We start from the raw sequence: 27,925 nt of genomic DNA on the forward strand, positions 1-27,925 counted from the left end.
GTTCATTTTGTAGTAGAAACTTAGTGTATCATTATATCAGTGTTTTTAGTGATTCTAATACCAAAATATGTTTAATGACATACCTAATTAAGAAAAGAATGATACAAGACAGAATATGACTGGCGAATATTCATATATTGCAGATAACATCTTTACAAGCCACCAACATACACTGGCTGTGCTAAAACAGGTGTAACTTAATGTGGACTATATTCTAACATAAATCTGTATGCATATATAAACATACAGTACATGTATTTTGATAGAGAAAAAGGGCGAATGTACCTGGCTGTTATGTGCTATTTGAAGTGCATAGTGACCCTAGTTTACAAAGTTTAACTAGTATACACAATAGCAATTTACAGTTCTGCAAGAATCTACAGTCAACTAAGTTTGTTCATTTCTAGTTCTTGTTCTGTATAAATCTACCAGTTTAGTAGCCGCGGTGTCTTTGGAATTCTTTCTCTTGCTTGCAGTTTTATACATTTGCACCACTTTTTTACACTCTATGTTAATTTCTGTGGCTTTATACCAATCTACAAAGACAGCTACAAGAGTATACAATGTAGCTGTTTAGTTTAGACATGTTACACTATACAATCATAAACCTATACATGTAACAGTCTACAATTCATGATGTTACACCTACATAGATCTACCTTCATGGATACAAAGATATATCATCACACTCAACAATCATACGGTAGTTGTGGTGGTGCACTGGCTACAATCATAGTTCTATAGCAGACTACAATCCCAGTTCTATAACAGTCTATACTGGTAAGTATGTATTTCTGTAAGACTACTATCCCAGTTCTACAACAGTCTATAGCTGTTAAATGTGTAGTTCTGTAAGGCTACAATCCCAGTTCTATAACAGCCTATACTGGTACATGTGTAGCTTTACAAGCCTTCAATCCCATTTCTATAACAGTCTATATCTGATACACATGTAGCTCTATAAGACTATAATCCCAGTTCTGTAACAGTCTATACTGGTAAGTATGTAGTTCTGTAAGCTTACAATCCCAGTTCTATAACAGTCTATAGCTGGTAATGTGTAGTTCTGTAAGACTACAATCCCAGTTCTATAACAGTCTACACTGGTACATAAGCATACAATCCCAGTTCTATAACAGTCTACACTGGTACATAAGCATACAATCCCAGTTCTGTAAGTCTATACTGGTAAGTATGTAGTTCTGTAAGACTACAATCCCAGTTCTGTAATATTTCAATCAAATAGGTCGTTCAATTTGACTATTTCACCAAGACATTCAACATTCCTATCATCATACACCATGCTATACATGTACATTGATAACGCCTCTAACATACACCATGCATTGTTAGTATCAGAACTCTTCTTCCCAGTTCTACATTCTAAGCATATTCATTCAATCAGCCCAACATAACTGCATTCCTATAACACATCATCAAAAAAAGATAGATATGAAACAAATATTGGTGAGGGCAGTGTCGTAAACTCCAGTTGGGACTATAAAAAACCTAATCTATAAGTGATTCAAGGATATACTGCATTGACAATGGCAAGTACTGTCCACCAAAACCTTTACCATTTCAAAACAGACAATTCCTTGAGACAAATCAACTATGGGAAATGAAATTTTTGTAGCAGAGTATGGAAGGTGGATTTTTGCATATCTGTTTAGGCAATCTCTTGTTATTTTCAAAGTCAAAGAATGAGAAAGAAAGTTGACAAGAGTCTACAATTAGTATAAACCTAATGTCAAAATTAGGTTGCATATGAGCTACATAAGTGCAGTGATACTATTAAAGTATATATATTCAGTACAATGGGATAAACTGTTATTGCCACTTCAACTATAAAATAAACTGCAAAAAGATGACAATGGCAAATTTTGGCACTATTCAAGCACACCTCTGATGTCATAACATTAAACATTCATAACTACATGTACCAGGGTCCAAACCTCAAGTTTTAATATCCATACTTCACTTTGTACATAAAGTAGATACATGCTGTCTTGCATTATGTATTGTGTTTGTATTGTCCATTTTGAAAAAAAGTTATATTTCCAGATTTTATTGTCTATGCATGTAGCTTGTCCTTGGAAAACATTATAACTCCTAGAAAAGTCCATAACTTTCCACAATGAAATGCATTAAAGTAGCCATGTTGTATGTCTAACCATGTTATACAGGGAACTAGCACTGCCAACCAAATGGACTGTATTGTCCTAAGTAATAAATAAATAAATACCACCAATGTTAGTATATCACTTACACCTAATCAAGTTCAAAAACTGGGTTACGGTCTCGAAATGCCTGACATATACTTGTTGGAACAGAACAAAGAACAACACCAATATCCTTCCTTCTAGCTGATTGGTCAAGAATTAAGCCAATCACCACACAGACTTTCCTCCTAGATATAGGATTGGGCCGATCTAATGTCACAAGCATTAAAAGCATCCCAAGAGGTATACCGCATTAATATTTACACTTTTACATCAAATTTGTAATTTGAAGGTGTTTGTAGAGGCCATGTTTGCATTTTTTTTCAATCATCTCATCTCAAAATCAGGTTGAAACTTCTTCCTTCGAAGAGTATCAAATAGTCATGTAATATCATTCCATGTGAACATAAGAATCCAGTTGTTTGTACAAGTATTCTTTCATTTGTCTATATGGCACATCTAATATATGTAGCTTGGCACATGTAGCTCTTCCATTCTGAATGATTTCTGAAATTTATCTGCAGTGAGATTCTTAACCAGCCACTTTTAATCTTCTTTTTAGTCTTATTCTCCTTTTTCCATTGCCTCATTCACCTCAAGGGATGTTTCGAGGAAAAGTATTACTAACTTTGACGAGGCAAGTAGTAACTAGCTTGGCAAGGCTTCAGTCTAATTTAACTCATTTTCTATATCCGCCAGGAAAAATTTGCCCCAGCTCAAAACCAAACCAGTACATTTGACAACACTGAATTTCTCCCACAGAATATCAAACTAAACTTAGTCTAGAACATTGTTGACCATTTGGTATGTTCATCCAACCACATATACTGCACTAACAGAAATGAATTGTGAAAAATTAAATGTACCCCTGTTTCAATGAGTATATCTTCTTTTCCAATTAAAGTTTTTGCATATTTTTTCAGTGTTTTTAAAGTAAAATGTCATGTTGTTGTAAATTAATACCCAAGAAATCATTGAGATCGGTGGTACTGTTTTTCCAACATCAAAAAAGAAGATTACTTAGAGTGATGACCTAATGATCGTCGAACCCTGGCATGGGAAACGTGCGAGCGAAACTCTCCACGCGAGCGCGAAGGTCAGAGATCCTGCCGACGGTCTCTTCATCCTCCAGGAGGAACTTCTTGAAATCCACCATCTTAGGCCCTGCAGTGGGGGGAAAAAAATCATATTTAAAAATTCAAGGACAAACTACAAAGCATTGGTGCCCACGCCTAATGCCCTTGGGCCAGGTGGCAAGGTGGCTTTATGGCTAGGGTTGTTGACTTAGAAGCTGAAGGTTTTGGGTTCAAATCCCTGTCAATATTGTAAGCTCCTCGCAATTCAGAACCTGGCAGCAAAGAGTAGTCAGCTCACCCAATAATAATAATAATAACAATAATAATAATAACACAGTTATACAAGCACTACGGCAGGGTGTTGTGTGTTCAACAACCATATTCATAGGTCCTACGCATGTACCATTTTCAGTCTATTGGCTGGGTTTTGAACCCTCAATCTACCAAATACAAAGTGAACATTCTACCCACTAGGCTATTGCACACGTAGGTACGTACTGTACATGTCTAGGTGAGGTAAAACCTTACCAGTCTTGTCCTGAACCTGCATACCGATCTGCACGGCCTCGTCAATAAATTCTACCACCTGCCGGAAGTTGTCTTCCTTCATACAACGTGACGTCAGAGCAGGGGCACCTGCAGATGGAGAAACATGTCTTAGATGGAAGCAAGAGTCTTGAATTCGACAAAACAATACATATATAACTTAAGTGCACAACGATTGTACAAGGTACAAAGTATGGCATCTACTGGTACATAACTACAGTTCTATAAGGCTAATCTACCTAATACAAGAGTGTATAGTAGTATGGGATGAGAATGGGCTTTTACAATCACTGGAGGAATTTCTAACGTCTTGGCATGTAAATAGCAGACCAGACTGTCTCCAGGACCTGTCCTTCCATCTCAGGAGGGAAATTTGCTGGTTGGGACGGGGAAAAATTGCACCCCGTCGGTGCAAAAATTCTGAACTTCATGACATGAAATTTATTGATTTTTGTAAGCTCAAAATGACAGATTTAACGATGAGAATCAACAACATGGGCTCCCACACAATGATTCGGATGGAAAAACATTTAAAGCTGGAGACAGCCCTAGATGTGGCAGACCCATCCTGCTTTTCATCCATTTCAGTCTCACAGAAAAAAAAAGCTTTCAAGCTGCTAGGGAATTAATTTAAAGATGAAAAAAATTCAAAGCAATCATACTACAGTGAAACCTGGTCAGGCAACCACTTGGTGCAAGCAAACAGCTCCAGTCACAAGCCACATCAAAACAGTCCCGTCCATTTTTACATAGTTAACCCCACCCTGGCCTGAGCAACCACCTGTCCTCAGCAACCATATTTACACTGTCCTTTGAAAGTTTGAGCGGTTGAAGAATCCAGGTTTTACTATGCTATAATAAGAAATACCTCTGCCCCTAAGTTTTTGCTCAAAACAACAACTTTGAAGACAAACATGGTTGTTGACCTACCCAGCCTGAGGCCTCCAGGCTTGAGCGCGCTCTTGTCCCCAGGACAGGTGTTCTTGTTGCAGGTGATGGAAGCCAGCTCACACACACGCTCCACACGCGCTCCGTCAATGCCCTTCGGACGCAGATCCACCAGAACCAGGTGGTTATCTGTGCCATCTGTGGGGCAGGACAGGGACTTTAAAGATGTGGTATTGTATTCTGTATACATTACCGCTCGTTCTCATTTAAATGTACACATTTTGTAATCTCCATTACCGTTAGAAGTAAGACGTTCCTGACATTAAGATATGCCACATATAAGGTACCAGACTGCCATTTTTAAAAGCTACAAAAGTTTTAAGTCGTCATAAAAACTAAAGTTTAATATTTCATATTAGGCATATCCTAATGCCAGGAACGTCTTATTTCAATCGGTAACAGAGATTACAAAATGTGTACATTTAAATGAGAACAAGCGTACTCCTTCCGTGAAAACATTAAGCCTTTGGTACTGTGTGAGCTTCAGGCACTAAACTTTGCAGGTAAAGAACCCAACACACTTATCAACTTATATGACCCGGTGTGCTTGGCTGAAACTATGAGCTGAGGTGAAACTGCATTGCGTTGTCAGCCAATAGAAAAAGCATCTTTCTTCATATCAATAGAGAATGAGTGCTTTTCATTTCCCTTTACTGCATACGTAAAAATTATATACCTTTCACCTTACCAAAGATTTAACTAAATAATTTTACAACTACATGTACTTCATGTCAGTGCACATAAAAAAAGTTACAATGGAAAGACCCACTAGATGTGGTCAGGAAAGAATGCCATTTCGGCTACCAATCAGAAATTCTAAGTCAGTGTTCTACTAATATTCCTGTTTACAACCTTCTGCTTAAGTTACAAGGCTTCTGTCTGTCTGTATCTGTATCTGTATCTATATAGCCGGTATAACCGCCATTAGGCGTAACACACCAGCTTCGCAGGCACGCGGCGCGGCAGCAGCTGGTCATATTACACCGAACGGTCTGTTACACCTAGTCTTTGCATATCTGACTGCAACCGTTCTTTAAAGCTACTTAGTGAGGAAGCTCCTACAGTACTTGATGACAACGAGTTCCATTCTACTATGGTTCTCGGGAAATACGAATTTTTGAACACATCAATCCTTGGCTGATAACTCTGGTACTTAAAAGCATGACTATTTATGTTTAGCCATAAGTATGGCTAAACATATTGTTTTCTCTCATGTTTCTTCTCCTGTCAAATCTTCAAATCGATTCATCTCTGTCATTTTTTGACCAAATAACCTGAAATTTGGTACAGAGGTAATGTAGGCAAAAACCAATGTACGTTCTTTTCCTTTTTTTGATATTGACCTTGAAAGTGATTTTATTGAGGTTTTTATGCTATTTTTAGCATATCTTGGCCTCCTGCGCCCTGGTATTTCAACCGAATGACCTGAAATTTGCTGTATATGTGGCTTGAACAAATATTTAAAGGACTACATTCCCATTTTTGGCATACATATATTCAAAACGATTTATTTTGGGCTTTCTTGACAATATTTGCCACTTCTGTCACTTTCAATACTACATATGACCTACAGGTCGTTGACCCCGAGTGCCTTGCACCTGGCCAAGCTGGCCAAGCTTGCTTACGAGGAGGAAAGACCGGACATAAACATTTAACGTGATTATCGGGAAAACACATGTTCCCTTAAACTCAGTGGTTAAATTGCAGTTTAGGAAATTTTATAACAGAAAACAAGTTAAATCAATGATTTTGTGAATGTTTATTCTAGCATTAGTTATTCCAGATATTTTCAAACTCCAAATTCTTCAACACAACACGGGAGATCGTTTCTCCTCAGACTGGCGCGACACTCCTGTCAAAATTGATTGATGATCTCTCTCTGCCGCCGACTTCATACATGATCAAAGGCGGGTGGTAGGCGGTGCGCGGGGAAACGTAAACATATAATGTAGCGAAGTGTTGCACAAGGAATTCTCACGCTGAGGGGTACATGAAATAATGCTTACAAAATAGACCTCTATGAATCGGGCTACATTCAGCAATGGTAGACGGATTCGGGGCATGCTGCGCAACAGGCGTTTTGGTCCGGCACGTTGTCGCAGCGGTGCGTCGCCGCTACGCGATCGAAAGCACGCCGCTGTCTGTCTCGGACCAACACGCGTCTCCCGTGATGTGTAGCGTCCACCACCAGGCCTTCCTACATGTCCTACGTACGGGCGTATGGCCAGTAGAGTCAGTCCCCGGTAAGGTCAATGATTCGCCCCTTTGCGCTAGCTTGTAACGTTAAATGAATGTACCCTCTGGTGGCCAAACTTCACTGACAAACTTTCTCCCTATTATCATCATGAGCTTGCGTTAGTCTGGTACTAGTGACTATTATGTGCCGGGAATGTTTATCTATCGCACGCCTTGGAAGGAAGTTCAGCCATGATAAATGGTCGGCCGTTGCGAAAATTTGGAATCCCATGCTGTTGATTTTCGTGATTGAATCTGTAAGAAAATATATTTTCATGTCGTTCATGTTTTTGGGACGGACGCCGGGACGGGGTGGATTTTTTCTATCATTTTCGTCCCGTTAGTAATGCAAATCGAATCGTGTTGCACAAGAGGCAAAACACTAAAAACGTGGGTCTTGTGGAGTGTTTTGAAGCGGGAAAATGCCGGATATTAGCGGTGCCGAACAGTGTACATCGTCGCGCGCGGGTGACGCTCCGTCAAAACAAATCCGCTGGTGGTCTAGCGCGGCCACCGAAAATAGGCAGAAACACACAGGAGGACTTAGCACCTTCGTTTATGAGGGCAATTGTGAAAATCTTTTGTTACAAATTGTTCGAACATTGAAACATTTGGATAGATGGTTTGAAACTGTTCTAAATAAAGAGATTTTTGTGTAGTTACGTTCGAAATGTTTCCAACGTATGTGAAATAAGTTCAAACATGTTATAAGTTTCAATTCTAATTGTTTGAACACTTTAGAACTATTGTGACTTAGACATTCTTTTAATCAAAATAGTTCAAACATATTACAAATATTATACTAAAACCCTCTCGGTGACTTTGAATTGACTCAAATATGTTGTTTTTGGTCATTTCCTTCGTCTCCTGTCAAATCTTCATATGTATACTATGGAAAACTTCATTATTCCCTGGGGTTGATCTTTTTTAATTCAATTTTGAACTGGGTTGACTATGCGCAAGAGTGTAATTTTCAGCGGATATTTTTCGACTGGTTTACATGGAAATGGCACGGAATATCCCATTCTTGCAAGGGGAGGATTCTTTAATTATTTTTCAATTTTGAGCTGGAATGATTATGAAAAAGTCCATTTTTTAGCAGAAGTGTATTTGTTAATCAATTAGTGGATATGGTTGTGGACTGGTCCGTATTGTGTTGAGGTGCTACTGGAAGACTCAATTTTGGACTGGGGTGATTCATTTTTTTAGTGCAAGTATTTTAGAATGGTCCATTGTTATTTTGGGAGAGTCCATTTTTTGCATGGCGAGGAGTATGGCTAAACATGCTGTATTTGCTCGCAAATGTTGCCTTTCTAGTTCTGGTCCTCTTCTGAGCTGACATTAGATACTTATCAGTCGGTACGTCCACAAGTTTATTAGTCATTTTGTACATCATGCAAAGTCTGGACATTGTTCTCCTGTCCTCAAGTGACATCCATTGCAGATCTGCTTTCATTTTTGTTACACTAGCGCCCCTTTTATAGTTGTTCGTGCAGAATCTGGCAGCTTGGTTCTGCACCCTCTCCAGTTTATCTATATCTTTCTTTGTGTATGGATCCCAAACTGTTGCAGCATATTCAAGGTTAGGTCTTACTAGAGACGTGTATGCAAGTGATTTTACCTTTGCTGGGCATGCCCACAAATTACGTTTGATCACTCCCAATGTCTGTTTAGCCTTAGTTGTTACTTTGTTGATATGGGTATTCCACTTTAGCCCCGTTGTTAATGTGACGCCTAGGTACGGGTGGCTCTTTGCTGTTGCTAGAGCCTGTCCACAGAACTGGTAGGTGGTTACAATTGGGTTTCGTTTGTTTGTTTGTTATGTGCATGATGTAACATTTTTCCGGATTAAACTGCATGAGCCATTTGCTTACAGTAGTATTACATTTACAAGGTTATATTTACTTCAACCGAGAAGCTTTGCCTCACCTGAAACTAGTTTGTAGCCTTTAGACATGAGAGCCTCTGCCATGGCCTTGGTGTTGCTCATCACCTGTTCTTGGTACTCACGGAACATGGGCGTCTGTGCCTGCAGAAAAAAAAGCAAATCAGGCATGTATGCTAAATTGTTACAAAATGGTTTAACTTGTCATGGTGTTTGCTAATATTTGGTTCCTTTTATATCAGCATCATCTTTTAACAAAATTGTTATAAAAAAGTGATGCTTTAACTTTTCTTTATCCCTGGGCGGCCTAAAGACTAAATTGTGTTGTTGAATAGAGCTGAGCGGCTAAGCTAACAGACACAAGATCGAGGGGTTACAAGTTTGATTCCTAAGGCATTTCTAGATAGATGTTTGTGTCCTTGGGAAAGGCACTTCAGTGGTATAAAATGGATACCTGACTTCGGTTGGGGAGGTAAATACCGTGGAAGGAGAAGGATGGGCTCCGCCTTCAAATACCATGCCCTAGATCCAGTGGATTAACAACCGACAACCCCTACAGCCCTAAAGGCTATAGGACCTTTACATTTTACCTTCAGACTAAATTTGTAATGCCACATAGAAAGGCCCCACTCCTGAGGAGTAGCCAAAACCTACCTGTTTGAGGGCCACGGCCACAGCAGCGATGGCATGGTTGTGCGGACCTCCTTGCAGAGAAGGGAACACAGAGAAGTTGATCTTGCGCTCAAAATCATACATGATGTCCTTTCCAGTCTTCTTGTTCTGACCTTTGACCCCACGACGGAAAAAGATCAGACCAGCTCTGAAACAGATGTCAAAGTTGAAGTTAAAATCCTTCCCAAACCTTTCTTTGTATAGGGCAGTGACCATCTCTGTTTCTATAGCCCTTGGGCTACACAGTTGTGCAAGCACTTGAGCAGGGGGCTAGTCCATGTCCACTGGTGGTGGTGTGTGTTCAACTTCCATACCCTATAGCTAGTTTGTCTTTCTCGTAAGTGCTTCAAGTGCTAAACAGAGAATGCTGAAGGTACCATTCTAGACTTAAGTATGATTTTGTTACTGCGTACTGTACTTTAGAAAATGGGAGATTAGAAATTGCAATCCGTCTAGTTGAATCTCCTCTCCGAAGATTAGGGTGAAACAGCAGTTATGATTTGAAAGATTTATTTTCCATGTCACCAAAAATGTATCCTGACCTTGCCCCTCGCAGGGTTTTGTGTGTTGTTGTCGTGACGACGTCGGCGTACTCAAACGGACTTGGGATGGTTCCCGCGGCCACCAGGCCTGAGATGTGCGCCATGTCTGCCAACAGGTAGGCACCGTGCTCATCACAGATCTGAACACAGATAAAGGCATCTTAACATACACAGTTATGTCTTTCTTATCATCAGCAAAACATCTCCACCCTCACAATAAAACTTCACACTCATCATACTAAAAAAAACTACTGTACCACCTTTCCACAACGCCAGAAACGTGTGGACACAATACTGTAAAACATTAGTTCACACAGTGAAACATTCAAATTTTTAAACTTTCAAAGCCTAAGATCAGGGTTTTCAAAGATTTTTCATTTAGTTACTTTTTCTATGCAACAATGAATGTCAAACCCAAGTCATGAGTTTGAAGATTTTTGTTTACATTTTTAATAGAATTACTGCTAACTCTAATAATAACATGTTAGTAAAACTGTGATAACACTAAAAGTTACCAAAACACAAGCCCCTATCTTCACATTTATAGTTCCCACAGTAAATAGTGATCACACAGATGCAGATGTTCAACTTACACCTTTTTACCACAGCCACTTTCCCACTAAAAGCAACATTTATCAATTAACATTCAACCCGGAGGAAGCCTATTCACACTAACAATGTGTTAGTGGGGTCGTGTGGCGTAACGGCAGGGTTTTCGGCCCAGAACCCAAGAGTCCCGGGTTCAAATCCCCTGACGCAACCGATATTGTGTCCTTGGGAAAAAGGCACTTTACACAACTTTCCCCACTCCAGACATGTGTAAAAAACAGCTACATTACAGCTCCAGACATGTGTAAAAACAGCTACAAACAGCTATACACAGCTACATTATGTCTGTGGGTCACGACATCAGCAATAGCTGCCTGTGTGACTGTCCCACGTGTATTGCAATTCCAATAAAATGAAATAAAATAAAACAATGTGTTATGCACCAGTCCCTATACATCTCTAGATCCATTGATTCCTTCTTGACCCTAACTCACCTCTCGCATCCTCTTGTAGTCGATAAGCCTGGCGTATGCGCTGGTACCGGCGATGATCATACGGGGACGGAACAGTCGCGCTGTCTCCTCCAGCTTGTCGTAGTCAATCAGACCTGTTTCTGCCTGCGGGGAAATTAACACAAGTACAAAATTAAATACAGCATATTCTTGAACCAGTCAGAATCGCCTTGAAGAAGGTGACAGATGGTCACCGAAACGTTGGTTGAATGAATCTCTTGGTTGTGTAAAAAGAGTCTTTTTATTCAGTGACTTACCAACCTGATGAAACTATTCATGGATACAGTACAAAATTAAAACACTGGTACCTTATTTCAACTTGCTTGTGATAGGAACCTAGAAATATTATTGTTTTTCTATATTTCGTATCTTTTAAATATAACATTTTTTACAGTTGTATTTTGGATGATTCACTTCCCTCTGCTATAGAGGTATCTGGGTTAAAATTCACAAATCGAGTGCTTCTGTAGCACTTTGATTAGCTTTTCTGAAAAATTATATGTACACTAAAATATAGGACAATGACTCTTCTTAAAAAATGTTTGATAAAATACACACATCAACTTTACCTAAGTACTAAGTCTACAGAAATCTTTTTAGACTGGCAGTACTTACGTTCAGCCTGTAAGGCATGGACTCAAAGTAGATGGAGGTCGCAGAGATTCTCTTGGTGTCCGTCATGAAACCGTGGGTGAGACTGTGGACAAAACAATTTTCGTTTAAAACCTCAGTATACCCACAAGGCATCATTGATGGTAACATTTTCATTTTGGGCTGAATATCAAAGAATCATGCCCTTGAACATGTATAACCTTAAATCCTGGGTAGATAAATGAGGAAGCAGCTACATGTACATATGGAAATGGAATATTTTTGCTAATGGTCCTGTCCTGTGACACTGCAGTCTCTGTGACATTTAATTTCTAATACTGAGGGCAAAACATATAGTGTGACCTTCAAGCTTGAATGAGAGTCAGAGACAGTACCATGGTCATATACATGTAACATCAAATCAACCAGTGTTTCACAAATCAGGCATTTCAATTATATAAAACAATGTGAGCTTAACTGAAAACCTATGACAGGGCTCTAACTTTCTGTGTGTTTCGTTATCTTTTATATCATACGCCAGTTTGTGAATGTGACCATGGTATTATGGAGAGCGCTGCTTATGATTTTCAGCTATTCAACAAATCAAACAATGAGGTCAAGGGATAGGTAAGGTGAGTGAACAAATTTTAAGGATTCTAGAAGACAGTAACAAGACAACTCACTGTCCCCCGTCAGGCAGGTCCAGGCCCATGATCCTGTCATGCGGGTTCAGCAGCGCAGTGTAGACGGCGAAGTTGGCGGGGGAGCCGGAGTACGGCTGGACGTTCACTCCCCACTTCTCAGGGTCCAGACGGAACGCCTGCTGCGCTCGCTGCTGGCACATTAGCTCGATCTGGTCCACGATTTCCGCTCCGCCGTAGTACCTGTGTGTGTGACATGCAGTCAAACCTGTATTAGTGGTCACCTGGCATAGCAGCCACCTGGCCATAATAGTCATTTTTGGCTGGTTCCTTGTATTTTTCAGTATATTGCAATCACTGTCCAATGTGGTTCCAGCCAATGTAGCAACACTGCTGATTATGGTCACAGCACATGGTTGTTCGAGTTCAAAATCTTTCTATTAGTACATGTATTACTATGCATTTTGCATGTATTTAGACAAAATCAGGGCTCAAAATAATGGGTGCATATTTACTTTTGTGCACCCAACATTGGAGCTGTGCACCTAGTTTTTGACTGTGGGTACACCCGTGCACCAAGTAATTTGTAACCATGCAAAGGTACTACAATAATTGTACACTAGTATACAGAATATTCTTGACATTCAAGAAAAATGACAAAACCTTTGTAAATCGTTGCATTATTTGATTAGAATGTTGAAGCAGTAAAATGTGAAGATTCTGTCTCTGAAGAAAGGCAGTAAGGTTAGTAATTCAGTTTTGCTGACATTCTACTTTATTTTATGTTGCGCACCCAAAATCTTAGTCTAAGTGTCATCCTAATTAGTTTACCGGGCCTCCCATACTCTCCCTACTAGTAACCGAAAGTCAACTACTAGTAGGGGTAAGTAGAATGTTTCCTCGGTAGTTGAATTTTCAGGTTAGGTGCACCAGTGCAGCTATTCCCAAAAATGAATTTCAAGCCCTGCAAGATTGTCTGTCTGTTCGTTTATATTGCAAAATTGGTACACTGCCTCGAGGCACGATACACATAGCTCTAAGTTCTAACTGCAGCTAAAAGAAGATTCTGTCACCAATAAATTTTCCACAAGCTAGATAATTCAAAAGGATTAGGAAGTCTATTCCAAGTTGTGAAAGAAAAACAAAACATTTGCATTTGTGTGAGTTTACTGTTAAGTCTGGGTCTATTGACACAGAGCTAACACTGACTGAGCCAGGTCATTTGTTGTGTACATAAGACTATTTTTGTGGCAGGTTTGTCTGGGCAACAATATATCATAGACCTGTATGTGGTCATTAGTTATGTGATCGCACATTGCTAAAGGCATGTTTTGTCCCTGTACAACTGTAAAAAGTGGAAATGTTTGCAGGGATTCAATTTCACGGTAGGGTGAAAATCGTGCGATTTTCAGTTCACGGTCAATACTGCTAGATTTTACTGTAAAAGGGAAAATGTTCATGAATGGTTTTGAGTTCACGGTGAGGAGGTCACAGTTAAAAACTACCGTGAACATTTTCCCTTTTACAGTGTACCAAAAGTTTATCAAGTCTCATATCATATAAGAAACAAAGTAAGTAATAATCTTAAGCTTTAGAGACACGGTCACATTTCAGCCTTAGCTTGTCTATCATGTCTGGATGAATGCAACTTACATGTGTGTGTAACTCTGTGAATATATCTTTGATGATGACCTACTTTACTTGGGGTACAACAATTCTGTAAGAAACATACCTCTGTCCTGGGTACCCTTCAGAATACTTGTTGTTCAGACAGGAACCTAGGGCCTCCAGGGCTGCCTTGCTGCAGAAATTCTAAGTGGGGAGAAATACAATCATTTTTAACTAGAGAATCTTCACATTGTAAGCAGACAAAAATTGTCTTCCTTCTTCCCAGAACTCAATAATACAATCTACTAAAAATGACACAATGTTAATGTTATATCTTGTGTATCTTTAAGTTTAACACTTGGCAATTGGTACCCTAAACCAATCAAATCCTGACTGTCCATCAAAAAGAGTAACTCAGCCAATGAAAGAGTAAATGAAACTGTGTCAAATTTCGGTATTTCTGCAATTTTGTTTTGTATTTGTATGTTTTGACCAAGGTAGGCATGGCAATGTTGGAGGTACATTCAAACAACTCCCAGACACAATCGCCCAGAGTCTGTAGTTTGAGGCTACCCTGTACCTCTGAAGCGATGAGTTCCAGCCCGCGGAGCTGTCTGTCCTTCTCCTTCTGCAGCAGACCCCACATGTCAGGGTCGGAGTCAGCCAGGCTCTCCTGACCTGTCCACACCTTCTCCTCCTGCTAAACACAATCAGGAGATAGACTTATAAACAACACTGAAATTTAGATATGTAGACTCAGGGCATTTGGTATACGCCACTATAATACTTTGTTAAAATTCTGTAACCATTTTCCACATCATGTCCTTCTGGCATATGATAAAGAAATGCTTATTGCTGCTTCGCTTTGTGGCATGTTGTTAATCAGTGCACATTTTGCTAGCAGGTAAAATTAATATGTATGTTCAGTTGTGGTAAATACATATAGCTTTGGGCCATCACACACCCTAGTGTACTTCTTCTATTGATATCAATAATATGTACACATGTATGGTGTTCAATTTTTTTATTGTGCTTGAGGTGTGGCTCTCCTCAAACATAGACCCCGTTCACACTCATTTTTTTCAATCGCGATTGAAGTATAATCGCGATTGTTCGATCAGATCGCGATTGAACGCAAAGAAACTTTTGCGTTCACACTGCTTTTCGCCAAGTGGATTAAAGTACGCCGTGATCCGACCGCGATTGAAGCACGAGGTCAAAGGTTCGGCGTCGCTTGCTACAAAATGGCGGGAGTCCCCCAGCTCTTGATGATTTTGTATCTCTGGAGAATGTTCTGTAGCCGTGGAAGGGAACGCAATCGGCGGGCTGTGATCGCGAGAAGGCGTGAACGACGAAGGCTTTTGTATATTGGCCTCGCTGTAGTACGGGTAATGAACGCGACAAGTGCTGTAGACAGGACAATCTGGGAGCTTGAATGAAGCGACGATTGGTGGGAAAACATTGTACTTGGTACATTACTTATGTGATAAGTTGCGACCCTAGCCTTGAACCGGCCGAAATCCCCGCGGATCGCGATGGAATGAATCGTAGTTGCGTTCACACTCAAAATTTGATAGGATTGGATTGGATCCGATCGCGATTAATCCAATCAAACTACCTCCGGAGGTAGTTACAATCCAATCGCGATTGGATCGTTTTGGATCGTTCCAATCGCGATTGGGAGCGTTCACACTGAAAAAATCAATCGCGATCGGATCGATTCAATCGCGATTATACTCCAATCGCGATTGAAAAAAATGAGTGTGAACGGGGTCTTAGGTCCAACAGCTTTATACACCATTCATAAAACTACAACCCTTTCCAGCACCATGCAAATCAGTACTCTCCAAGCAGAGGTTTGGCTCCGCCATGTTTTTGACGTCTTTTTAGGTGTTTTTGTCGGACTTTCTGTTTTAATTTTTCAAAATATAAAGCCAGACAAAAACGCCTAAAAGGACATCAAAAACAAGCCGGAGCCGAACCTCTGCTTGGAGAGTAAAAATTAGGGTTCTGAACACAAAAGCATACTGTAAATGCAGAAATGTTTGCGGTGGTTTTATGTTCACGGCGACCGTTTTACCCTTAACTTAAAACCACAGCGAACGTTTTTGTCCAATACTGTGGCAGTATGTGACTATACATTGTTGTGAACTTAAAAACACAGTGAACACTCCATTTCCACTTAGCGCGAAATCAAAATCATGCAAACTTAAGTGCATTTACAGTACTCATCCTTACCTGGGCCTGTTTAGTGGCTGACATGACCCATCGCTGCTGGGACACACCTGTCGTCACACGTGGCAAGAGTTGGCAATTCGTCCTCAACGCCTGAAACAACAAGTTCACAAAAATGAATAACACATTGAAGTCAATAACATTAGTCAGTCCCTGATGTACTAATAGATTCAGTGACAGAAACATGAATAAACAATTAACAGAATTTCTACTTAGACTTCATGAATCTCATGCAGAGAACAGATGTGCTATTGAGAAGATCTCAAAATCAAATAAATGATGGCACAACCTTCAATGGGCAAATATTGTTATCTTTTTCCAGTGGTAAATTTTCATCCATGTGGTTGAAATAACATGTTTTTAGTACCGGGAACTGGAATTGCACAGCCCTACCAATAGTCAAAATCACCTATACTGTATACATTGTACCCATGTCTAAACAAAAAAGGACATCCTAGACCCAAACCATTAAGCTTGGTAAACATATTGTCGTTTTATCTTTTAATCTTCTGTTCCTTGTCACCCTTGTTGGAAAATATTGACTTGCCTTACTTGTCCAGTTGTACCTTGGACCATGCAAGTTGTTTTTAAGGAACTGTCAACAAGCCATTATGGTTAATTGATAATCATTTTTCACAAATTTGTCATTTACGTACTAATGTAGTAACAACTACAATGCATTGATGCTGATTAAATGTACTAACGTTTACCCTCAAATATGGATTTTAATATTTTGGTCATCATGCAAAACAACAGATTGTATTGTAACAAGTTATGTATATAAATTACTGAATGGCTTAAAGATTATATAAATGTAACAGCTTTAAACTGTAAATTGATTAATGTTTGCAGAGATGGTAGGAGGGGAGAAGAGGTATTCACTCAGTGTTTTGAAATTTAAATTTGAAACAGACAGTTAAATTATGATTAAGTCCACATAATGCAGATAAAACCACTGTGAAAATTTCACGATTTACAGTAAGTAAAAGTTACACCAATACAATTTTTTTAAATTTATAACATTTCCAATACCATGATGATAAAGACTGACTGCATTATGATACACATATGTAGTTATACTACAGACAATGTGCAATTAATTGCAAATAGTTGAACAAAAAATACTTTGAACGTTGAAATTATACAGATCGTGAGGTGAAGTTGAGTTCAGTATCAAGGACGCTAACATTAGAGGGATCATGTTGCTCTGTTATGTCAGGTATCGAACCAAATTAGGTTAACAAACTTTCGATATTTGGCACAACGTTCACTGTCTGCAACACTCTTCAGCTGCAAGCTATTCCTCTAAATATGAAATAATCTAGTTCAAGTCTTAGAAACATTTTCGACAAACTCATGCACAGCGAACTGAAAGAGTTAAAAGTCGATTTCTTTGCGACTGTAGTTGACGTGGAAGCTAGGCCAGTAGTAACGCTACAAGATAAACATCGCGTTTTGACCCAAATAAAGAAACCCAACAATACCTTGGTAAGCACAGCGGTTGCAGCAGATCGTAACATTGTGTTGGAGAATGTATAAACCTGTAATTCGATACAAGACGTCTATAAATGCAACTTAGAGTTGGATCTTTTTTCCTGAAGGGGTTGAACTGGAGACGAACGTCACCGAACTGCTTTCGCACGTTGACAAAGAGGGCAGCAAAACAATCATATTTCATCTACGCTATGTAGCTCATTAATGTCTGAATATTATAGATTTCCAAAACACTGCATGCGAAATATATTAGTTGTATTTATAATTGTCAATAAACTTGATATATCTTGTCTTATTAATCTGAATGTGATAATAAAAGTCGATTATTGTTCTGTCGCCTTCTTAAATGCCTCACGACACAGAAGCTAGCACCACATTCGCAGAAGCGCTTTCGTAATGGAAATTTTCGCAGCTGTGGAAATTTCCGAATAGTGCGATATTTTTAGGGCCCCAAGGGGTGCATGTAAAGTAACGGTAATCGCTTCAATGTTTCGTGTACTTACCTGATGTTATAAGGGAACAGAAACGGGCTCAACGTTATCTTTTTTTTTCAAATGTTGAGACCTTTTTATCTAATGTTTAAACAATCGCGTCTCTATTCTAGTTTAATCTGGTTTTGAAGCCTGTTATTTAATCTCAGTCAGGGGACTGCTGGGGGCGGGGTTATGGTAAGCGAACCCCGGTGGCCAAAGCGTTCATTAGTATTATAGCTAGATCTAGAACCATTTCAACAGAAATAGACACTATTTTGATAATTGATACAAGGCAGTCGCCTTTTTTATAATATAACCAAGTTGAGTTTACTTGAACATTTTTATTTTACTGTTATTCATCGTCTGAAATATGGACTCAGCTGACGAGCATGTCACCGTCCCTGACACTATTCCCGGACGTTAGTTGTGGCTAGTTCCGCGGCAGCTGCCATCACGTCTGCATGGCGCCCGGGGGCAGCAGTTTCGTAATCGGGCAGATCGTGACCGCCCACAGTGTGATATCACGAGATTATAACGGCTTCCGTTTGACATAGTACATGAGCAATAAATCGTGAAGGATATTAACATATCCTTGCTCTAAGTATGCAGAATGATAAGCATATGAAATCTGTGCACATCTTAATTCGATTTACTTCATTGTATCTTATCAGTATAAAGAATACTGAAAAGCATGTTCATGTTGTATCGAAATGAATTAAACTAATGAACGTTGACACTTTCATCAATTTCATCTAATACATACATCTAAGCGCCTGTAGAAAATCCAATGCCAACAGAATTTCTGATGAAGCAACATCGATCTCACAAGGGCTACTGTGATAAGTGACAGAACTTCAACCGCAATACCAACTTGTACATGCCATAAGGGATGTCTTCTGCCAGTTGTAGATAAAGGCTTTGACTTGACTTATTTCTAACCATTTATGGTGCTCCATCAATAACAGTTATTGGCATTTTGCTTTTACGACAGGTGGTCAGTTATATCATATGTAGATGATATCAAAAATATCAACGTTAATCATTTTAGTTTTATTCGATATACATGAACATTGTGTATGCGCAGTTTGTCCACTCAACGAGGGTTTCATATAGAAGAACCAGGGAGTTATGTCATTCTAAACAAGGATTGATTTGCGTTTTATGTTTGTTTTTCAGATTTACAGCTTGTGTTTGTTTTTTTAGCAAGAGCTCACCTGTCATGCATGCACAGCTTGCCATACATTGAACCTATTAGCGCAATAAGGTCATTCCTATAAAGATTGGTGGCTCCGACACATTTTTATCATTCTAAGAATTACACCTCACCGACCGAGTTAAAGGCAATTTGTTCATTTATCATTAGAGCGCTTTAAATAGACGAACCGGCGCGCCTATTAAAGTTGTACAACATTGATCAAGGTTCTCCACCGCTGTGTCTAAAATGGCATATGTTTGGGTTATCATAACTATAATTGGTGACCGACACGGGAGGTTTGTGTCCATAATTGATATGGGATAGAAATCCGGTCACAAAACCCGCGGGGACTACCTAGGTCACCTTACAGTTGTGAACCCGCCTTCAATGCACGATCTCCGCATCCACAATGAGAAAGCGATATCTGCCCTACTATTGCCTTACCGCTGTCGGTGTTGTGAACACCCACTCTTGTAACTAAAGCCGGTCCGTTCTGCTTCGATACAAATAGTAACCAAACACAAACAATAGCTGTGTACGATACGAAAAAGCTGAATTCTGGTGCGTCAGACGTCAAAATCAGTTGGACCACGGTAAAAAAAGTTCGCGTCCGAGTGTAGAAGGTCGAAAGGTAATCGCCCTGTCTTCGGGGATACTTTAGGACGAGGCTTGCTGTTAAAACTGAGTTCAAGTCGAGTCTATCACGATGACCAGTTATGAGTACTTGACGGGGAACAGTTCACTAAGGTGTCGGAGTAAGTTAGAGCCGTTCCCGCCGCCGTGGAAGCCACAGAGAAGAGGAAATGACAGACAGCAAAGATTCGTTCTGGACAGCATCTGGGCCCAGGTGAGAACCGTATTAACGTTACTCTGAATATCTTACGTATAGTTTCTTCGATCATGTTGTGTTAAGGTCCAAACAAAACGCCATATGAGTGCACACTGAAGCCACAGTGACCAAAAGCCAAGATATACATGTGTAGCGCTTTACAACAGATCAGCAGAAAGAAGGTGTTATAACTTGCAGATAGAAACATTAAACAAACACTATACAAACCCGCCATTCCGTCCATATTTCCGTAGTCATAATCTTTAGAATAGACGAGTAATTCTATGTTGATAGCCTCGTGATTCTTGCCATACATTGTACCATGTACAACTGACGATAAATGGAGTTCACGTCATATCAAATTATCAAAGAACATCATTCAGTGATCGGAAGGATAGTGTCATGAAGTTTTATTTGTGTGAGTACAAATTAGGCTGCCTTTTAACGACTGGTGTCACCAAGGACCTCTTTGGTACCGTCATATCGTACCACCTGTTTACATAACTGCGTAATTGTGGTTGATTGTGAAGGTCATGCTGTATACGAATCAATAACTAATCAGTAAGTTAAAAACATTAAGAGTTTGCTGATAATGACAGTCAACATTTTAAGTGCTGTATAGCTGGTCAAAACTTTCATTCACCGCCAGTATGGTATCCGTGTTACCCACCTCAAGAAAATGTACCCTAAATGATTTTGGAACCCAAAAGAGGCACATGCGTACCTATTTCCTGCTGGTACACTGTTGAATCCCTATTCATGTATTTCACACTAGTAATGAACGATCATAGTAGTTGTGAATGTCATTATATGTATACTGGGAAGCTTGCATTGGCTGTTAAGTTGTAGCTGGAACACCAGACCAGACTGCCAGAAGGAGCCTATAGCCTAGGTCTAGCTCGTTAATCATGTAATCCTGCACCTATAGCTACCTAGTGGTATTTCTACAATACAACGTACATACAGGCTCATGCGGGCCTATTACATTGGGATGAATGCCATCCTTGTTTTGCGTGCTCAATTGTTAGCTTGATTTTGGTAGGGCCAGCGAAGATTACTGAAGCTAAAGGATAGTATATGATGTAGTCACATACATACAATGACCGACTGACCCAAAGTCTGCCAATCCTTTCGACGACTTCAGTGACCAAACCGTTGACTGATCATACTGAGTGCACGGCTGCAATGCCGTCTAAGGTGTCAGAATCTGTCATGGATACTTGTACATACAAAGCACTGTGACATGTCACTACCCACGACTGTATGTCTACGATAGTTTGGTCTCTACACTTCGCAGGATCACGAACTGACAAGCTTAAGGGGGAGATTAAGCTAGTCCTTGCCAGTAAAAACGGACCCATCGGAGTGTACCAAAAATATAGCCTCTACCGGGCTCCGCGGATGGCTGAAAAAATAGCAGAAATTTGCCAAATAGAGTGAACAGTACGCTAAGGGAGGCTATGGAGAGTACGCTAAGGGAGGCTATTGAGAGCCTGCCATCCTAGAGCCTGTGCGGACACGGCATCAAGAAAGGGTATAAATTAATCCCCCCACTGTTTGTACAAAGGAACGGCAAACTGTATCCCTGTATCAGACTTGCTCTTCTTGCATGTTTTTCTGTCTATTTGGCCAATTTCTACTCTTTCCTGCCGCCTCTGGAGCCTGGTAGAGGCTACCAAAGATATCGCTCAACTACTGTTATACCCCAAACAATGATGTAGACATATTCTTTTATTAGTTTTATGAAGACTACAATCTTTTAAAAAGTGCTGAATTTATATCCGAGGCCACAGGCTCTCAAACTTTAAATAATCCTAACTTAGCAGGTTCTCACGCACACACGTAGCAGGTTAAATATGACGATTGTTTCAATGCGAAACTTTTCTGTCCACAGTTCCAGCGGAGAAGAACCCGGCCCGCCATGTCAAAGTACGACTCGCTCCTCCACCCTGACGCCCAGGCCTACTTCCGCTCACCGATCGTCAGAGATGTCTTGAAGAAAACTCTTAAACAGGTACGTGAGAGACAACGTCTTGGAAAACTGCTATATTGGCTGCTGTTGACACCTTGAACAAGCCCAATGTAAACAGGCTTAACAATAAAGGGTTCGTACGCTCGATGAAGGTAGTCGTTTACATCAAAGATATCGCTTCTTTTCTCATTCGCAATGCAAATTGTCTTGGTCCATAGGATCCAATGCCATTTTGGTTAATTCACTTTGACACTATAACATGTAACGCTAAACAGTAAAACCCGTGTAAAGGGACCACATATATAGTGGACTTAAATTCGAAGAAAATGGTCACAACAGCCAGATGTTCTCTATACACACAGGATCCTTAATGCTTGTCTCAAATACGGGGGAAAATAATCTAAAAGGTCACAATAGCCAGGCTGTCCTTATGCAGAGGTGGTCACTATATCTAGTACTGTATCTGGATTGCAGTTTAGATAAGCAAGCAGAGTAGACTGTCTTTCCATTGTGACTATAGAATACTTTCACCATAGCTATTTCTAGATCTCTATATCTGTTAGCCAGTAATAAAGAATTTGATGAATTGCTGTCGGTTGTTTCTGTAGGTTGAAGCCAGTGACATGGATGAAGCGGAGAAGTCTGCTGTGATACAGAAGTTGTTGATGCCAGGAGGACCGAAGGGTTCCAGACTCATGCAGCAGAGCGTAGTGGTGGACAACCTGTCCGAGATTCCCGGGTAAGGATGTAACAACTTCTCCTCCTCCTCCTTTAAGTGCTACACACTTTCTTCCTTCTTCACCCTCCCCATTTGTGTCTTGTGATCGTTCTTCGCGTTCACGTGCGTTCTCTTTTCGTTTCGTTTCTTCCTCCATCTGTGACTCCCCCTCCGCTTGTCTTTCTATCTTAAAAGTTTCTACCTTCGTCTTCTTAGCCTTTGCCATCTATGTACTTCCAAGTCTTCTCCTTGGATCAACTTAATTCAGTCTTTACGCTTCTCCTTCCTCTTTTCCTCCATCTCTGTCGTCCCTTCTTTTGTTTCTTCTCAATCTTTTCCTTAGTTTTCGTCTTCTACGTCTCCTTAGATCAGAGAGGGGGTTAGAGGGGTAGGAGGATGTTAGATATAGATAGATACACAGATAGATAGATGGGGAGATGTATAGAGAGAGAGAGAGGGAGGGAGAGAGAGAGAGAGAGAGAGAGAGAGAGAGAGAAAGGGATGGATGGATGGATGGATGGATGGATGGATGGATGGATGGATGGACAGACGGACGGGTGGAGAGAGAGATAGAGATGGATGGATGGATGGATGGAGATAATTATAGATATGGATATAAATATAACAGCTTATTAAAACAAACACCTGTTGTTTCCAGGTATCGGACCCACCCCGACCTGCACTATGACCCCAGGAAGGACCAGAAGGCCAAAGGTTACTTCACTTTGCGGGGGGTCCAGGACCACATCCAGCTCACCTGCACTCTGCATCCGGTAGGTTTACAAATATATTATATGATGTTTAGTACAAAGACATTATGTACATAGTGTTTTGTCAATCCATATGTCGTTTTAATTGATTGATTCAAAATTGTGAGATGGGTCTGATAAGCAACCCCACATCCCTACAATTGCTGTGAACGTGCCGTGCTAGGTTATTTCTTAGGCATGATTTCACTTATCGTATGACTTTTAATGTTTGAACTTGATACGAAGTTATCATCATCATTCCTTTGATTTGACCAAGAGCTTTTTTATTATTGTTTTTAGAGAAAACAGTTAAGTTTTTTTCAACTTTTCCAATAAACAGTCGAAGAAATTCTGTCAATCTCTTCCAATTTTCTTTAAGGTTATATATTGCAGTAACCCCTCGCATGTCATGCCCTTTCCCTTTTTTTCTTTTTTCTTTCAAAACATGAGATACTAAAAGAAATGTTTGCTCTCTGCAGTTTGTAGATGCTTTCACAGGATGTTAATGACGGATCTATTATTTCATATTTACATTCAGTGTGATGATAATATTATGCTATATTCTTATCATGCTTTCATATATTTGTTGCCAGTCACAAAAGTTCTTGCGGTTTCAATATGGGCTCTGCGATGTACAATTTACGCCTTCTGTAGAGCCAATGGCAGTGTAATTTCAAATGCTTGAAACCTCCTTAGTAGACCCCATAACGCTGTGACCTGTGAATCAGGATTTGTCTTTCGTCACGTGTATAATGTGAAAGTAGGTCTGGCATTTCCTGTGTAAATACGGCAGAAAAGCGAACAGTGTACTTTGGCATGGGCGGAATCGGCATATAAATATATCCACATAGTCCGCTGGTAATGAGCATAATCCTGTACAAACAATAGGCAGCGATGGGCGACCGGTCCGACAAGTTGTAATTATTCTGCGCCCGCACGAACGTTGCTAGGCACAATTGTTTACGGGGCGACTCAGGTCAGTCGGGACTGAGCCATCCTTTCACAGGTGTGCCTCAAAACTCAGCAACTGTTTGAAAACAGGGCCTATAAACCTATAAAGTCGCTTCGAATCGGTGGATTTGAGTTGTTTCTTGTGTTTGGAATCCTTCAGGGTGAACGGGAGCTACCCACGAAGATGGCTCGGCGGTCTGGCGGATTCGTACCCGAACGCTCGGCAGAGGAACTGCAGCAGTTGGAACAAGGCTTCGTCTTGGACAGCATCGCCGTTAGCAACATCTCCAAGGACTACTCCAAGGCCCAGCCTAAGCTAGGACCCGCCATTCCGCCGTACAACTCGCAAAAGGACAAGAATGTAGACAGCTACTTCAAGTTCCAGTGGGCCCCCACGGTTCTGAAGAGAAGCAAACAGGTAAGACAGCTGGTTTGAGTTTTGTAAACACACGTTGACAAGAATGACCATGCACAAACTGCATGCGCTTTGTTTTGACTAACACAAATATATCTTAAAGGATATGTACAGCGAGCTGCTTTCTCTCTTTGTCTCATCATTTCTCTGCTTACGTAATCTTCATAATCCCTTAACAAAACTATTCAAGCTGCAAAACTATGTTATAAGAATGGCCTTTGTCTTCAAACATTGTTCTGGTAGACAAAATAATTCTAACTATTTCCTGGTAGTGTACAAAGTCCTAGCCTAAAATATATTTGTTCAGGCTAATTCAAAATCTAAAAAAAGGGAACAAGTTTCCACATTAACGTTTTCATATTCAATCACCCAATAACAACCGTTTGATTGAATCATTATGTACCTGAGTATGGTGATTACGGAATCGGAATTACTTTTTGCTTGGAAAGGTTGATATCAAACCTTGGACTTCAGACTTGCATGTCGAGCATTTATAAAAGTAAAGGAGCCACATATATGACACTCCAGAATGTTTTACGTTGTAGGGGGAAGTTCACAATTAAAGGGCTTGACGGTCAACACTAATTTGATCCACGATGTAGTTAGAATATACATGTAGGGGTGTCCATTCACTACTCTGAATGGACTAGCCCTTAAATGTGACCAAGCACAAATATTTTACCGTTACTAGCCACTCGCTTCATACACTTGACACGACATCTCCCAGTTGTGTTTGAATTAATTTCTTTCTTTATTATCAGGTACATAGCGACATAAGTGTTTCATAAATTTGTAACTAAGTGTGTTAAAATGCTTCTCTACAGGGCCATGGCGGTACTTCTATCGAGGGACCCGTCATAGACCGTTTCCACAACTACGGCGGTGGGCACCAGTACCTGTCCAAGCGGAACCAGTTTGGCGCAGGTGTGTCTTGGAATAAATCAACCAATGGAATACGCCCCTCATGAATTTTCATGCAATGTCTCGGTTTGAATGCTTCCTGATCCCAAAGGATTTTCTGTATGACGCAGAACTTCTAATTACTTTTTCTAAGTTACAAACAGTGGGAAACAATTGTTACAGTCACTTCGTAATTGTGCAGAAATTTTCCATAGTAGAAACTATTATAGAAAACTTGAACTTACCTGGTATCCTTACTTGTATGTTCGGCAAGAACTTTTTAAGGTCATGAAATGCTTCCCCGTATTAAACTAGTGTCGATATGAAAATTAAAAAAGAGTATGCAATGTACGTATACGCTGCTCCTATTTTCTATGAGATGTAATCTATTGTCATAACTAACAAGGGAGTAGTTCCTTTTTTTTCTTGACTTTATTTTCAGTTAAAAAATGAGCGTTTGTCCGAAAAGATGTATGAAAAAAAGTTCAGAGGGAGTGGCGAATGTTTCAAATGTAATGCGTTTAATGATTCTTACCTGCCATCTGCCCGATTCTTACCTTCTCGCAGGTCACTCTAGAGAGCTTGTGGACGGACATGCGCAGTTCATGTCGGACATGAAAGCGATGAACGGCTACCACGGTCCGTTCGGCTTCAGACGGAACACTCCGGAGCTGCGCACGCGGCCCTCCCCCTTCGGGCTGGACCCACGGTCTCCCACACAGTGAACTTTGCACATATGTACAGTAGTCTTTTGTATATCTGTGACAGATCTGCGATACGGGCACTTCAAACAGTGATATCTGTGACAGCAAATACGTGACTTGTCAGTGGGTGAAGATATGTGGCAACTCGGTACATATAGATCTGTCACAGATATACAAAGAAAGTGTCGTACCCTACCCGCCTAGATTAAGTGTTTTCATGGACTAAATACTCAGAAGCAAATATCACAGTGGCTCATATAAGTTTGATAGTGAGCTTGAAGTATTTAACGACCGTAAATGTCATTGGTCACTCGTGGCCTGTCAATTGATTTTCCTCTTTACCATTGGGCACCCAAAACATAATGTTGATAGGAGAAAAAGACGTACTTAGTTTTATGATAGTCTTAGTTTGCTCAGCAATTACCACTTATCAAGAAGCTTTGTCAGGACTGTTCCATTCACAAATATAGGGAGGCGGTGATCAGAAACATTTGATCCCACCGCTTTTCATTCTAATGAGCAGGTCAACGTAGTATAATATTCATAGCCAGTATCCTTTCGTTTGAAGAAACAATGTGACTCCCCGTAAAGCTTTTGATGATACAGCCTTAGACAAAGAATATTATGTGATATGAATGATTTTAGAAATTGCTGCAATATGTCGCAAAAAAGGGCACTTTAGCCAAAGTGCTAGGAATTAAACATTAGATGTTGTCATGCTAGATCAAAATATATGCTACTGCAGCTGCTGGATAGTAATCAAGTTGAATAGTCGAGACTAGGAAAACATTTCTCATTGCTTTAATGTGTAAATATGTATTTTGAGGATTTTTGTCACCTTCTGCACCTAACATCAACACAGATACCTTGCGATGTGTTTTGACACACGTTTGATTACACAATGTATATTCATAGTTTATGATGATCTGTTGGACAGAAAATTCATTACACTTGTGAATATTTTTCAATGACTTACTTGAGTAGTAAAAATCTGTTGGACAGTAAAGTCATTACACTCGTGGATATTTTCAAAGGATCTACTTTGGTAGTGAACAAAAGAATCATAATATGTACCATAGTCCGTATTCCTTTAATCTGTTTTGATTTTAGTTTATTAACAGTCAGTTTAGTCTTGTAGGATTATTCAATTCTTATTGCAGAAGTACAGTGCATAGTGGGAGCTCTCTGTCCAATTTATGCCACTTACTGTATGTGTGAATATAAATAAAATGCAGTGAATTAAGTCATTGTCTCCGTCTGATA

The 27,925-nt window shown here is 40.0% G+C and overlaps 2 protein-coding genes across 3 annotated transcripts; one reads left to right on the plus strand and one right to left on the minus strand.

Moving 5' to 3' along the window:
• Positions 1–3,131: 3,131 nt before the first annotated feature.
• LOC136445894 (serine hydroxymethyltransferase, mitochondrial-like) lies at positions 3,132–17,895 on the minus strand. Of its 2 annotated transcripts, none has more exons than XM_066444118.1 (13): positions 17,747–17,895; positions 16,266–16,355; positions 14,608–14,724; positions 14,152–14,231; positions 12,462–12,662; positions 11,803–11,884; positions 11,170–11,292; positions 10,127–10,266; positions 9,567–9,732; positions 8,957–9,056; positions 4,775–4,930; positions 3,827–3,934; positions 3,132–3,386 (listed from the first exon to the last, which is right to left on the minus strand). In XM_066444118.1, exons 1-13 carry the CDS (start codon positions 17,780–17,782, stop codon positions 3,256–3,258), a joined length of 1,530 nt encoding a protein of 509 aa, XP_066300215.1. In that variant the 5' UTR covers positions 17,783–17,895; the 3' UTR covers positions 3,132–3,255. The 2 variants fall into 2 exon arrangements, with proteins under 2 accessions (XP_066300215.1, XP_066300214.1); XM_066444117.1 differs by having other exon boundaries at positions 14,608–14,727.
• A 2,167-nt stretch (positions 17,896–20,062) lies between these two features.
• Positions 20,063–27,905, plus strand: LOC136445937 (uncharacterized). Its single transcript, XM_066444172.1, has 7 exons — positions 20,063–20,271; positions 22,148–22,267; positions 22,834–22,964; positions 23,602–23,716; positions 24,804–25,061; positions 25,883–25,982; positions 26,526–27,905. The coding sequence occupies exons 1-7, from the start codon at positions 20,131–20,133 to the stop codon at positions 26,681–26,683; spliced, it is 1,023 nt and encodes a 340-aa protein (XP_066300269.1). The 5' UTR covers positions 20,063–20,130; the 3' UTR covers positions 26,684–27,905.
• The last annotated feature ends 20 nt before the right edge of the window (positions 27,906–27,925 follow it).

This window comes from Branchiostoma lanceolatum, chromosome 12 (assembly GCF_035083965.1).
Source record: "Branchiostoma lanceolatum isolate klBraLanc5 chromosome 12, klBraLanc5.hap2, whole genome shotgun sequence".
Classification (NCBI taxonomy): domain Eukaryota; kingdom Metazoa; phylum Chordata; class Leptocardii; order Amphioxiformes; family Branchiostomatidae; genus Branchiostoma; species Branchiostoma lanceolatum.

Bases quoted from the DNA above. Each gene is read 5' to 3' on its own strand.
- LOC136445894 (XM_066444117.1), bottom strand. From the start codon at position 17,782: ATGTTACGATCTGCTGCAACCGCTGTGCTTACCAAG. The intron at 11,885-12,461 runs GTGAGTTGTCTT...TTTTGTCCACAG, and splicing joins GACCTGCCTGACGGGGGACA to TCTCACCCACGGTTTCATGA. The intron at 9,733-10,126 runs GTCAGGATACAT...CATCTGTTTCAG, and splicing joins AAAACCCTGCGAGGGGCAAG to AGCTGGTCTGATCTTTTTCC.
- LOC136445937 (XM_066444172.1), top strand. From the start codon at position 20,131: ATGACCAGTTATGAGTACTTGACGGGGAACAGTTCACTAAGGTGTCGG. The intron at 20,272-22,147 runs GTGAGAACCGTA...TTCTGTCCACAG, and splicing joins TGGACAGCATCTGGGCCCAG to TTCCAGCGGAGAAGAACCCG. The intron at 25,983-26,525 runs GTGTGTCTTGGA...ACCTTCTCGCAG, and splicing joins GCGGAACCAGTTTGGCGCAG to GTCACTCTAGAGAGCTTGTG.